The sequence below is a fragment of the Lytechinus variegatus genome, chromosome 14, assembly GCF_018143015.1.
Source record: "Lytechinus variegatus isolate NC3 chromosome 14, Lvar_3.0, whole genome shotgun sequence".
In the NCBI taxonomy this organism is placed as follows: domain Eukaryota; kingdom Metazoa; phylum Echinodermata; class Echinoidea; order Temnopleuroida; family Toxopneustidae; genus Lytechinus; species Lytechinus variegatus.
Genome location: NC_054753.1, coordinates 27,281,264 through 27,294,250, shown reverse-complemented (window position 1 = coordinate 27,294,250; position 12,987 = coordinate 27,281,264). Strand labels below are relative to the sequence as shown.

Here is a 12,987-nt window from a genome sequence, read left to right as displayed (position 1 = left end):
ATGTGATATTCAAAATTTCTAGTCAATGGCGCAAAGCAGGACAGGAGATCATGTAAAGTGATATAAATTTAGGATATAAAGCTTCATCGTACCAACGTAATTTGCATATATAGCACGGCACGAATTCATGCTCCACCTTAGAGGAGATACTTTGCCAAAAAAATTGCATGATATCGATTTTGTTTTTAATCAATAAATTTTGGCAGAGCAGAAATTGTATTTCTTTGGTCAAAAAAAATAAATAATAAATTGCATGCTGAAAAGCGGAAGGAATGGCATTTGGGACTTCCGGCCGAATCGGGATCGAGTGATCGTACAAATTAAAGTTTATCCGCTCTGAACAGAAGAGCCGAAATTTTGTGTCAGTGCAATTAAAAAATTAAAAAATATACTTCTCATACTCTTATACCCATGTATACTTTATAATTCTGGCAAGAATGCGATTCCCATGACCGGGAAGGAGAAAAACGGAGTAGCAAAAATATGTGGGAAACAAAGGGGAAAAGGCAATTTTGATATTTTTCTCGCGCGGAGCGCGGAAGCAAATTGTTGTATGAAGAGAGAGAAGAACATCTCGTTTACTTTTCTTCTTTTGACCAAAAAGAAAGAAAACACAATAAAGCTGTACCCTTCTTGCCTTTTCTCGCTTTTTTTTCTCCCTTAATTTTCCCCTTCTTTTTTTTTTTTGGGGGGGGGGGCGACCGCCCCCACCGGCCCCCCCGGGCCTTCATGGACGCGCCTGTCCATCCATCCATCATTCATTCATTCATTCATTCATTCATTCATTCATTCATTCATGCATTCATGCATTCATGCATGCATTCATTCATTCATTATATTCTTTCCTTCTTCATTCATTCATTTATTCTTTCCTTCTTTCTTTCTTTCTTTCTTTTTTTCTTTCTTTCTTTCTTTCTTTCCTTCATTCCTTCCTTAATCCTTCCTTCCTTCCTTTCTTTCTTTCTTTCTTTCTTTCTCTTTCTTTCTTTCTTTCTTTCATTCATTCATTCATTCATTCAATAAGCGCATTGCATGAGAGAGCAAGGTACAGTAGCTGGATAGATAGAGGAATTAGTTCTAGTAGGTCAAAGGTCATTACCGATTACCGTAGTTAAATTGGAGCCCTGCATCGCCATTGCCGCATCTTACAAGAAATAATAGGGTGATTTTATAGACCACGGACACTTTAAAACTTAGTTAACAATTATAAACTGGAATTATAAGTCATTAAGGCAGCGTTAGTCATTCGCAAATGAATGTTATGAAATGTGATCCGGAAAAATGACAGAAATCGCGAAGCTAGAAAAACCAGCAGATGAGGACACCGGCACAGCATCTCATGTCTCCGCCCAGCCGCCGGGGACGGGGACACCTGGTCCAAGTCTCTTGTACCAGCTTCGACGGGTCGGAGCGGCAGCCAGCATGCAGGGAGTCAAAGATGTATTTAAGTAAGTAAAATGCCAAGTTATTCGTGAACATTTATCTTAGAGGTGGTGATGCTTACGTATTAAAATATATCATCATGGATGATGGAGTCGGCCTCAAGCTTCACTTCAGTTCAGGCGAGGAAATTACCATTTTACGACTTACGATGCGACGTTACGACTTTACGTACTGTTTTGTTTACATGACTCAGTTTAAGTAGTAATATGAATGGGGTGACTAAAATAGTGAATTTCCAATAAATTTTTTTTACAGTTCACACAGTATTGATCAAAATCATATAGGCCTATACCAGACGGAAGGCAAGTCAAATTTGCTTGGCGGAATTATAGAATAGGTCTAGTCTTGAGTAGCCTGGGGCGTTTTGGGGAGTGAAAGTTATATACTGTACGTATGGAGTCACTCCCCACTAACGCATGGGATTCCTCCCTATACTTCCCCACATACGGGTACAAAACCAGAAACTTTCGCCCCCGAGAATTCTACTTTCCCTCTAAAAGATCTAGCCCTAAAACATGTACATGGGGTCCAACTTCATTTCCAACATTTCAGCGATATTGATTTCATTTTTAAAGAAGAATTCATTAAAAAAATGAGAGATTTGTTTTGAAAAGATGGAAAGAGCTTACTTCCGTGTTTACGTCGCCATCTTGATTTCTTTGTCTTCCGCTTGGCGACAGCACGCAAATCGCTGGATTTGGAAGTGTCGTTTTGAAAAAAAAATCATAGATTAAAAATGTTTATTATTAAATGATAAAATGTAAATACCGGTATTGATTGTAAATAATTATTCTTATAATCATTTTATGATTCATATGGACCTAGCATCATGGCTAGGTGCATGGAACTTTTCCCACATTGGATCTTAAAACCTTCTGTGGCTACCCGACTTTCAGATTGTATTTTGTTAATAAATATCACTTTTTTGTTTTAAACTTGCATCCATCTTGATAAGAGAAAATATATGAGAAATTTTGTACCTTAGTTAGACTGCAGTTAGCACTAATTCGTTTCAAATAATGATCAAAACACAGTCATCCTCAATCCTTTCGTTGGGCATCGTAAATTGCCATCGTAAATGATTTCATCATGGCATCACTATAGACATCTTTACTGGTCGCTATAAATCACAATTTATGTCGCTGTGTTGCCCTCATCTCTATATCTTGAATTTGTTTATGTGCGAACAATCAGAACTTGTCGCTCACAAGGAGGCGCGATACCTCAGTCGGTAGAGCGGGGGATTCGTATTCCGGTGACCCAGGTTCGATTCCCACTTGGTGTGCTAATGCCCTTTGGTAAGGCATTAATCCTCAGTACCAGGTCCTTCGGAGGGGACCTTAAGCCGTCGGTCCTCTGGTTGCTTGCTTACAACCATTCATGCTTTCTTAGCAATCAGGTAAAAAAAAATCACCAATAAATCACGCTTTCTTAGCAATCAGGTAAAAAAAAATCACCAATCAATCACATACATGTTGATTGGCCTGGATATCAAAAAGTCTATTCATTGAAAAGCCTCAATGAAAGCCGAACTACAAACATGACAGACTCTGCTGCTAGTTTTTCATCTCCGGCAATCAATTTTCTAAAGTAAGAAATAAAACATTGTTAACATATATTTTCAATATTCGAAAATCAATAGTATCAAAAGAAAGAGTATAATCTAAGAAAAATGTGGACCATTGTCAAAATAATATTTTTTTCATTTAGAACTAGTAAAATGGAACAAAAAACATTATAGGCCCGAATTGGGCTGACATTAGTACCAATGGAAGCTCGCACTAAAGTACTGAATGGGGAAGATAGTGATTAGTAAAATGTCAGAAATTGTTGAATAAATATCCAGAAACAACAGTTATTCCTGTCTAGATACACTGTATTGTGCAGGAAGCATTAATAAGGCAAAGCCTCAAATGATTTTTTTTTAAATTTCATGATTTGTTAACAGATTGGGGATTAAAAAAGACACATCACTTTTCGAGGACTTTTGTGCAAAACTCAAACCTACATGTAAACATTGCATGTTAGGCTGCCGTAGTAAGGTCTGCTCCCCCCCCCATCAATCAGTTTACAAGAGTGAACTGAACAGTCAACAATGAATAATGGCATGTTGCTCTTCTGATATTATTTTCTTATGTGAACAGACTAACCAAGCCCAGGACCATCATAGGAAGGAATACTTCAGAGGTGGACTGTTTCGTAGATTCTTCTGTTCACACCAGGCTCATCTCTCGCCAACATGTTGAGATCCTTATGGAGATGGATGAGAACCAAAGTCCAATACTCTATGTATTAGACAAAAGCCTGAATGGAACATTTGTCAATGATATTAAGGTATGAACATTTTGGTGCAAAGACAGATTAAAGAGAAATGCCAGTAGTTACAGTAAACACTGATTTCATGAGAAAGTCTGTAAAACCAGGCGTAAAGGTCAAGTCCACCTCAGAAAAATGTTGATTTGAATCAATAGAGAAAAATCAGACAAGCACAGTGCTGAAAATTTCATCAAAATCGGATGTAAAATAAGAAAGTTATGACATTTCAAAGTTTCGCTTATTTTCAACAAAATAGTTATATGAACGAGCCAGTTACATCCAAATGAGAGAGTCGATGATGTCACTCACTCACTATTTCTTTTGTTTTTTATTGTTTGAAACCAGGCTTATACAATATTTCAATTTTTACAAATTTGATGATTAGGACCTCATTGCCTGAAGCACAAACTGTTAAAATAATGGAATTACACGTGTTCAGGGAGGAATGAAACTTCATTTCATATGACAATGACGAGAAAATAAAAATATTTCATATAATAAAATACAAAAGAAATAGTGAGTGATGTCATCAGCTCTCTCATTTGGATGTAACTGGCTCGTTCACATTTCTGTTTTGTTGAAAATAAGCGAAACTTTAAAATGCCCTAACTTTCTTATTTTACATCCGATTTTGATGAAATTTTCAGTGTTATGCTTGTTGAACATTTCTCTTTTTATTCAAATCAAGTTTTTGTTGGGGTGGACTTGTCCTTTAATTGTCAGTATATCAGCGAGGATCTAGATCTGGTACAGTTACATAAACTTAACTTTGTGAAATCTTGAAATCTACGCTCAAAAACGTTCACACTGAAGATCACCAACACAGATAGGCACACATGGGACAGTGTATTATTATTGCTGGAATAAAGACCCGACGGAAGTGACCGAATCCGCGCTTATTTTGCTTATTTCTCAGCAATTACACAATTTCTCCCAGAATCCTTTGGCGCATATTTTGTATTCATACAAACAGACACCTGGGTGGTCATGATATTAGATTCTGTAAAAAGTCATTTTGAGATCGTTACCAAAACTGGAATTTACCTTTAAGGACAATAATAAGCAAGTACTGTATGTACAGCTGTAGCACCATTGATCTAGATATATTTCATTTCGAGGCACGCTTTTAGTATTATCCCAGCTTAAGCCCGAGCTGCCGTTTCCAGCACACAGTACGTTCAGGAAATTAATCCTCCAAGAATTCCCAAATTACGGGTTGAGCACAGCGAAATGTGTGAATATCCTGCGTAAGGAACACATTGGAAACAAAGAAATACCTTGCTTTGGATAAGCCAGTTCGTAGTTCCTTTCTGCGCATGATCAAGATTCTACGCATGATCAGAAGAAGGTCATTTGTACTAAAGTGACATGGTGCTTTAAAATCTAATGAGATAAGCACCAACTTTGATGTCATGATTATTCATATATTCTTTTGAATTGTCGTTTTCATTTACATCCACAAAAAACAACAATGCTTCCACGAACGACTGGTATTTCACAGTTCGTAAAGTACATTGTGCAACATGCTAAGATATGCATTCAAAGTAGGAATGCAACAAATACCTTCATTAAGTGCATTGTGTGCTATTCTAGTCACCTGGTCTATTCAATTTCTTCATCCTGCTATGTAAGGCAAGCTTACGTAATATCTTGCTTTGAAATCTGCCTATCATGATGAAAGAAATGAAAGGTCATTTGACCAAAATTGCCCATGAAGTAATTACGAACTTGTCTATTCAAACTCACAATCCTCTGATTGAAAGAGGGGGATCAGAACCATTAGACTACTATGCCACCCTATATTATGCATTTTTTACATTTGTCTCCTTATGACTGAATACTTTGATACTTAAAAAATGCCACATTTTTAGATTTGTTTTTTGTTATAGTTGTTGTTGCTATGTCTGAACAAAACTTGAATGTTTATTCCTTCCATTTCGGTATCAAAGATTGTGACTGTATTTGTAGGTAGCTTGCGGAATATTTTCTGTAACCCCCCCCCCCTCACTTTACTTTATAACCTGATTCCATAGCAAAATAACAACAACAACAAAACATTCTATAATGATCATGTATCTGTACTAATGTAATAACCATGTTTTTGCAAAATATGTTTGAAGTAGTGAGTTGAGTCAACTATTTTGTCTCAATATCTTGTCTTCCTTTAAGATCTCGTCGCAGACGAAAGTTCCCCTGAAAGAAGGAGACACCCTGACCCTTGGACATCTTAGAGGGGTCCAAGTCAAGCAAGGTACCTTTGCTGAACAGGAGACCTCAGAATTTAGATTCAGGGTGAGACTATGACCCGTATTCTGAAGTTGGGTTTAACTTAAACTCGGGTTTAAAGTTGTGGTTTAAGTATGGATGGCCAAATGTTACATAAATCAGTAACAGTAGAGATATCATATTTCTCCTCATTTGGCTCTTAAGATCATTCATTATTGTCTAGGAAGTATAAATAGATCATTGTCTCCACCATTGATGAATCAGGAAAGAGCACCGTAAACTTAAGAAACGTACAATATAATAAAAATTGTGATACTTTTGTCTTCTCATAATTTTAGCACATAGTGAGACCATGGTCTAAGTTAAACCTGACTTCAGAATATAGGCCTATACCTTTGTGTGTGTGTTTTTAGCATTTTTATTGATCTGGGGTGCATTTTGTGATAGGACTTGTCGGCCCTTTTATCCAACAAGTACTGTTTTATCCGACAGTTACCATGGTAACAGGGACTCATCAAATCATTCTCAAGGAAAGTTGTCAGACCTGACAACTTGTTGCATGGAAATGTTGATGAAACACTCCCCAGTTGATTGATTCTTTGTATCTTCAGATTTAAGGCACAATTGCTTTTATAGTTAACCTTCTATTAGTTCAATAATCACTTAAGTTGAGGTTAAACCAGGTTATGCACAGCATGTTGTGTAAATTTAATAAATACTTCCAAGTAAAAAGAAATTCTCTGGTTCCAAGATATTAAATGTACCATAAGCAGTTACACCTGTAATTCATTTCCCTGTGTGTGTGTGTGTGTGTGTGGGGGGGTTATGGATGGGCCAGGGGGGTGGGGTGGTATCTTGTTTGTTGGTTAAGCAAGGCTTAGGGAACATTTAAATCAAACCAGTTTATCTCCCATAAAAACATTTATACAAAATATATACACAGATACAAAAATGAATATATATAAAGTGCGTAAGATTGAAAGAAATTTACATCATTGTTATTACAACAAATGCGTTATTCAGTATTATTTATTTGTGAGTGTTAAACCATTTGTATGTTTTGTATTTCTTCATGAAAGCTTGTATATGCCCCTGTGGAAGAAGACTGCACCGAGGATGGCGAGAATACCCCAACAAAGAGGAGACGGAAAGATTCCCCCAAAGTGTCCAAGAAAACCCGTATCCTCCACCCACCGGACAGCAACGTCACCTCGCCAACGTCGCAAACTGCCAACAGAGCTGCCAGTATCCCTCCTCCGTTCCTTCAGAACAGTATCCACGAGGACGACTCGGAGAGCGGTGCGAAGATGGCGGGAGAGAAGGGAAAGACTAGGGTTGATTCCACGCCTGCCTCGTTCCTCCAAGACAGTGAAAATGAGACTTTGAAAGAGGAGGAGAATACCCAAACCTCAACAAAGCCAGATTCCTCGAGAGGGAGGCTGAAGAGAGGGCGGGGTAGGGCTGCCGTGATTGGAGCGGCGCGTGGAAGGGCAAGCACACTGAGTGGTCGAGGAAGAGGAAGTAGTAGAGGATTAGGGCGTGGTAGGGGGAGAGGCAGGGGACAGGGTGACAGCAGTCGGAAGACGGAGGGTGCACCTGTGTCCGGGAAGGATGCTAGGCAGGGTGCTTCAACAAGCAAGGGAGCTGAGGACACTTTTGAGTTCGAGTTAGAATCAGGTACATCTCATCATCTTTCTAAATTGTCTGTGTCATTGATTGACGAATATCGGAGCCTTGGAGATTGTCTTGATAATGCTGCCATCAAAGATAGGCTGTGCTTGTGACACCCTTACACATGTCAACGTCCATTCAAAATTTTGCTTTAAATTTTCTCAGCCTTTCTAAACCACAGCAAAATGTTGGTCTCACTTTTTCATGTGAGCAGGGTAGTGTGAATTCGATTACTGCTCTTAATGATTATGATAATAATTATATATTTATTTATATAGTGTCACCTATTCCGAGGTGCATTGTTTTTATTATTACCCTGGCATTAGCTCGAGCTGCCTTTCAGCACTGATGCATTCAAGGAAATAATCCTTCCGGATACCCATTCATCTCACCTGGGTCGAGTGCAGCACAGTGTGAATAAATTTATTGCTGAAGGAAAAAATATTTGAAAGGCAAGAATCAGAACCGCTAGACCACGACGTACCCGACGACGCGCTCTTCATTAATACCATCAATCATGAAATGTAAATCACTTTATTTCTATATTCTTCTTTTCAGATAGCGGAGGTGAAGAAAACTCCAACTTACACCGTCAGCTTGATTCAATATGTAAAAGTTTAGACACCTCGGATTCGGATTCAGTCAAGAGTAAAGCAGGGTCGTCAAGATCGTCTCGAGGGAGACCACCTAAAAATGCTGCATCTTCCAAGTCCGAGCCTAAGCACACAGATAAAAAGAAAGGTAATAACTAGTTTGGTTTTCACTTGTATTTTACACACATGTAAACTTGCAATTGTAGACCTTCCATTTGTCAAGTATTAGCCTGTGTCAAAGGATAAAGGGTTTCATCAACATTACTGTAGAGCACTTTAGAGGCTTCTGATGAAGTAAGTGTAAAGCACTTATAAGCAAATTATTATTATCATTATTATTGTTATTATTATTTTAAGTATAATCATATAATATTGACTGGCCTTGAGGGGAACATCAAATATATTGCCAGCAAAAGAATCATATTGGCCCGAGTCTTTAGACGAGGGCAATATGGGTCATTTAAGGGCAATATATTTGATGTTCCCCGAAAGAAAAGCTAGTCAATATTTTTATTATCATCCAAATCAGATATCTAGAGCAAAAATCATGATAATGGGGATATTTCTTTTTAAAATAGAGTTCTATTGTGTCATGTTAATATCGGTCTAGGCTCTGCACTTTACCATTATGACGTACTTGCAAGCGCTCGGATCCAGCGTTGTCTTTATTATGACGTATGTTGTTGGTGCGCAGATCCTTATGAAGCGTATCTCTTTATACGCATCCACAAATGCCCGGATGTGAGACCAGGGAAAATACAAAAGTATATTTTGCGTCTCTGCATGCAAAGTAAATACGCGCATTGAGACCGAGGAAAATACAAACAATATACCTACCCTTCCCGATATTCAGGAAATGTAGGGCAATACGGTTTTGTAAATGACCAGCTCAGATGTCTGATATGGGTGATAATTATTATTATTATTATTATGACATGCTAGCTGATCTGTAAGCTGTGTTACCAAACGTATCATAATTCTAGCTTGCTGGCTGTAAAGTAGGTATCGCAGATTACTGCAAGGTCTTTTTGTTTTTTCTTTGCTTATCTCAATGTGCAGGAGAGAGTGCTACTGCTACACAAGGTGTCCGGAAGAAGAGAGCGGCTGCCCCCAAGAATGATGATGATGATGTAGAATACAACTCCCAGCCTTGTTCTGCGGCTAAATGTTATCGACCTAAAGATCGCACAGTGACATGGGTGAGCATTGCTCCATATCTGATAGAATGATTTGATCACAGTGTTACTGGAATTTAGTACTTTGAGGAATTAAAGGAAGCCAAAAATTAAGGAGAGAATGGAGAGAGTAAAATAAGAGGCGCAATTTCAAACACGCTTTATGAAAATCGGTTATTAAAAAAGAGAGTTATGGAAGTTTGAAAAGTTTTGCAAAACTTTCTAGAGGGATTCTCAAATCCACAAGATATGTTGTGCTTAGAAGGAGGCAAATGCAACTTGAAGAATAATGTGGGAAAATCTAAAAATGTGTGCACAAAACAAATAAGAGTTTTCCACAAAATTTAAAAAACATGTTTGCCATTTTGAGAATCCTAATCAAAAGTACTGGAAGACTTTTTCAAAATTCCATAACTCTCTTATTCTATAACAGAGTTTGATCAAACTACTTATATTTTGCTCCTCTCATTTTACCCTTTCCTCTTAAGATTTATTCTCTCCTTGGGCTTGGGGTTTCACTTTGAGTTCTGTACCATGAATCAAGTTTACATGCACCATCCAAACTGCATGTCTAAAACATTTTGACGTCAATAACATTGTAAAGTTGCAATCAAACAAATGTATTATCTTTGAGACAATGATTTGTTCAAGATGTTTTGTAGAAATGAAGAAACTTTAGCTTCACGACACAAATTTCGTAATAGATCACAAAACACATTTTTGTGATTAAATACAAGTCGAGTTGCAAGACCCTGTACTAGCTTGACATTGCTTTTTCCTGAAATAAATGTTAGTTTTGATAACATTCGCTCCGGCAATAATTGCTCTGATGGAAAATCTGCATGTTACGCCAAACATAAAACCTATCCTCCAAGACTAAATAAACCTTAGTCTTGATCTTTACATTATTCTTAACCAAAAACTATATTCCATTCCAACCTCTAACGCTATGCCCTTTGATGTAATAATTAAGACCGGAGCAGTTGTCACAGGAGCAAATGTTGTGTCACTGTTAGTTTATATTACTCCAAGAACAGGGGGGATTTATCCCTTTGATTACTTTTTAAGCAGTTGAATAACATTAAACAGAGGAAATAAGAGAAGAAAATATTTTTAGAATATGGAAAATACTTTTTAAGAGTGCTTTTCGAAGCCCCATGGTTGCGCCTGGTATCCACTCGTCAATGGAAGTGCCCCTCCCCCCCCCCCCGGATGAGGATGGGTTATCGAATAACAAGGCTCCACATCGAGCATCAGAATAATCATACACATTTGTTGCCTTTGAAACAGCCCTAATGCACTCTGCCATGCCTTAGAACTCTTCAAAAAGTACCTCCTGTGTGTAATTCAATAATAATTGCTTGTGTATTGTTTTGTTTTCAGGTCCAATGCGATGACTGCGACAACTGGTTTCACGTGACATGTGCTGGGTGCGATTACAACAAGGTCAAACAAGCGGACTATCAGTTTTTCTGTGGATGCAAACCCAAGAAGTTGAAAAAGTGAGACAAACTCTATCATCATTAATGAACAGTTAATGAAGTGATCAAATGACTAAAGATTCAGAATAAAGAGTCAAGGACGTGCTATATCTCTAGACCTCCAATGCAAGGAAAGGTGTCTGCAGATCCAGAGTACCGTAATTTTGATATTCTGTTCTGATAAGATTATGCAATTTTGTGTTTGTCAATTCTGACATATACAAGTGTTAAAGGTGCTTTCTTTTTGCATTTGCTTTTTATTGGAATGACCCATTTAAAAGCTCATATATTTTTTTTGTTTTATTGCTCGAAGAAGAATGTAGTGTTAGGATGAAAACGTATGGAAACAACGGAAGATTAGTCAAAGAGTCTAATGAATTCTGGTGAGTTTTGAAATAATTTGTTTGCTTTGAAGTATCGGATCAAATTCAGTGTGCATTTATGAAACCATGAATTTCCCAGACTCAAGATGGGAAATATTTCATAACAAAAAGGAGTATGTTTCAAGAAGAAACATATTTCATAAAGGTATTTCACATTTACAGAATGTGTTCGAACTTAAAAGATTCCAATACAGGTTTTTACAGATGATAAGTTGTATTCAAATTTCATTTATGTTTCATGCAAATTTTCTAATAACTTTGCAAGTTAGAGCAAGAATGACACATTTGTAAGGTTGATGAATATGTATGTTTTAATGATGGTAGATTTCATTGCCTTTTTCTTGCTAAGAATATTGCGTATGGACCAAATTTCTTTTGTAATGTGAAAGTACTAATTATGAACCTTACTCTAATTATTTGCCTATTATCAGGCATTTCAAAGCAACTTTAACAGCTAAATGGGTTACTGTTGTAAATTTGAGCAGTTATTAAAAGGTAAAGTAAATTATAGTGGGAAATTTTCCCTTTTTTGTATAAGCTCTAAATGTTTAAAAGGTACTCCAAAGAATTCTTCTCCAAAATACAGTACAACTTATTGCATGTGAGTGATAAGAGAAAAACATAGCAAGGATATTTATTTTCTTTTTGAAGGAGCATTAATTCATGCATAATATCTGTGTGTACCATAGTTTCGACCACTTTATAATGAAAACTGCCTTTTTTATTTGTCTTTGGTAATCAAACACTATATTGTTTCTCAATGATAATTCAAAACAGGATACAATTATACTTAGATTTTTGGGTCCCTTTATTATTTGTAAACCAAAAGAGATGCTTATCAAATGTCTTCATTTAAAATTTTTGCAAATTCATTCCTTTCCTTAAGACAGGGGAAAAGATGGTGCAAGAAATGTGAAGTACTTGTATTTCTGTTTTGTATTATGTTTATGCACCTATTTCTGTGATCATCATTTCAGTTTTGTATGGAACATGTAAATAGTGTTTTATAAATTCTTTTGTAAAAATTGACAGGAAGAGGATTCCTTTTACCAATGAACACTTGTAAAAAGACCTCTTTATTTTGATGGGATGCGGATGGAGAAGATGGTGGTGTTGTTGATGTAACTGATAGGTGATAATGATTGCAAGTCCGTTTGACGATGATTGTGATGGCGACACTGATGAAGATAATAGTGGTGATTTTAAGTGATAGCATAAAATGGAGGTATTGATGATGTTGTGGTGATGATAGTGATGGCAACACTGATGAAGATAATAGTGATTTTTAGTGATAGCATAATATGGAGGTATTGATCACGTGGTGATGATAGTGATGGCGACACTGATGAAGATAATAGTGGTGATTTTAAGTGATAGCATAAAATGGAGGTATTGATGATGTTGTGGTGATGATAGTGATGGCGACACTGATGAAGATAATAGCGGTGATTTTTAGTGATAGCATAAAATGGAAGTATTGATGATGGAGATGACGATGCTGTGGTGATTATAGTGATGGCGACACTGATGAAGATAATAGTGGTGATTTTTAGTGATAGCATAATATGGAGGAATTGATTGATGATGCTGTGGTGATGATAGTGTTGGCGACACTGATGAAGATAATAATGGTGATTTTTAGTGATAGCATAATATGGAGGTATTGATGATGTTGTGGTGATGATAGTGATGGCAACAC

At 37.0% G+C, this 12,987-nt stretch overlaps 1 protein-coding gene across 1 annotated transcript; it reads left to right on the top strand.

The window, feature by feature from the left end:
* Window positions 1-1,100: 1,100 nt before the first annotated feature.
* Window positions 1,101-12,987, top strand: LOC121427520 (uncharacterized protein C01G6.5-like). The gene is made up of 7 exons (XM_041623956.1): window positions 1,101-1,448; window positions 3,588-3,777; window positions 5,929-6,051; window positions 7,065-7,662; window positions 8,215-8,397; window positions 9,309-9,448; window positions 10,808-12,987. The coding sequence occupies exons 1-7, from the start codon at window positions 1,282-1,284 to the stop codon at window positions 10,928-10,930; spliced, it is 1,524 nt and encodes a 507-aa protein (XP_041479890.1). The 5' UTR covers window positions 1,101-1,281; the 3' UTR covers window positions 10,931-12,987.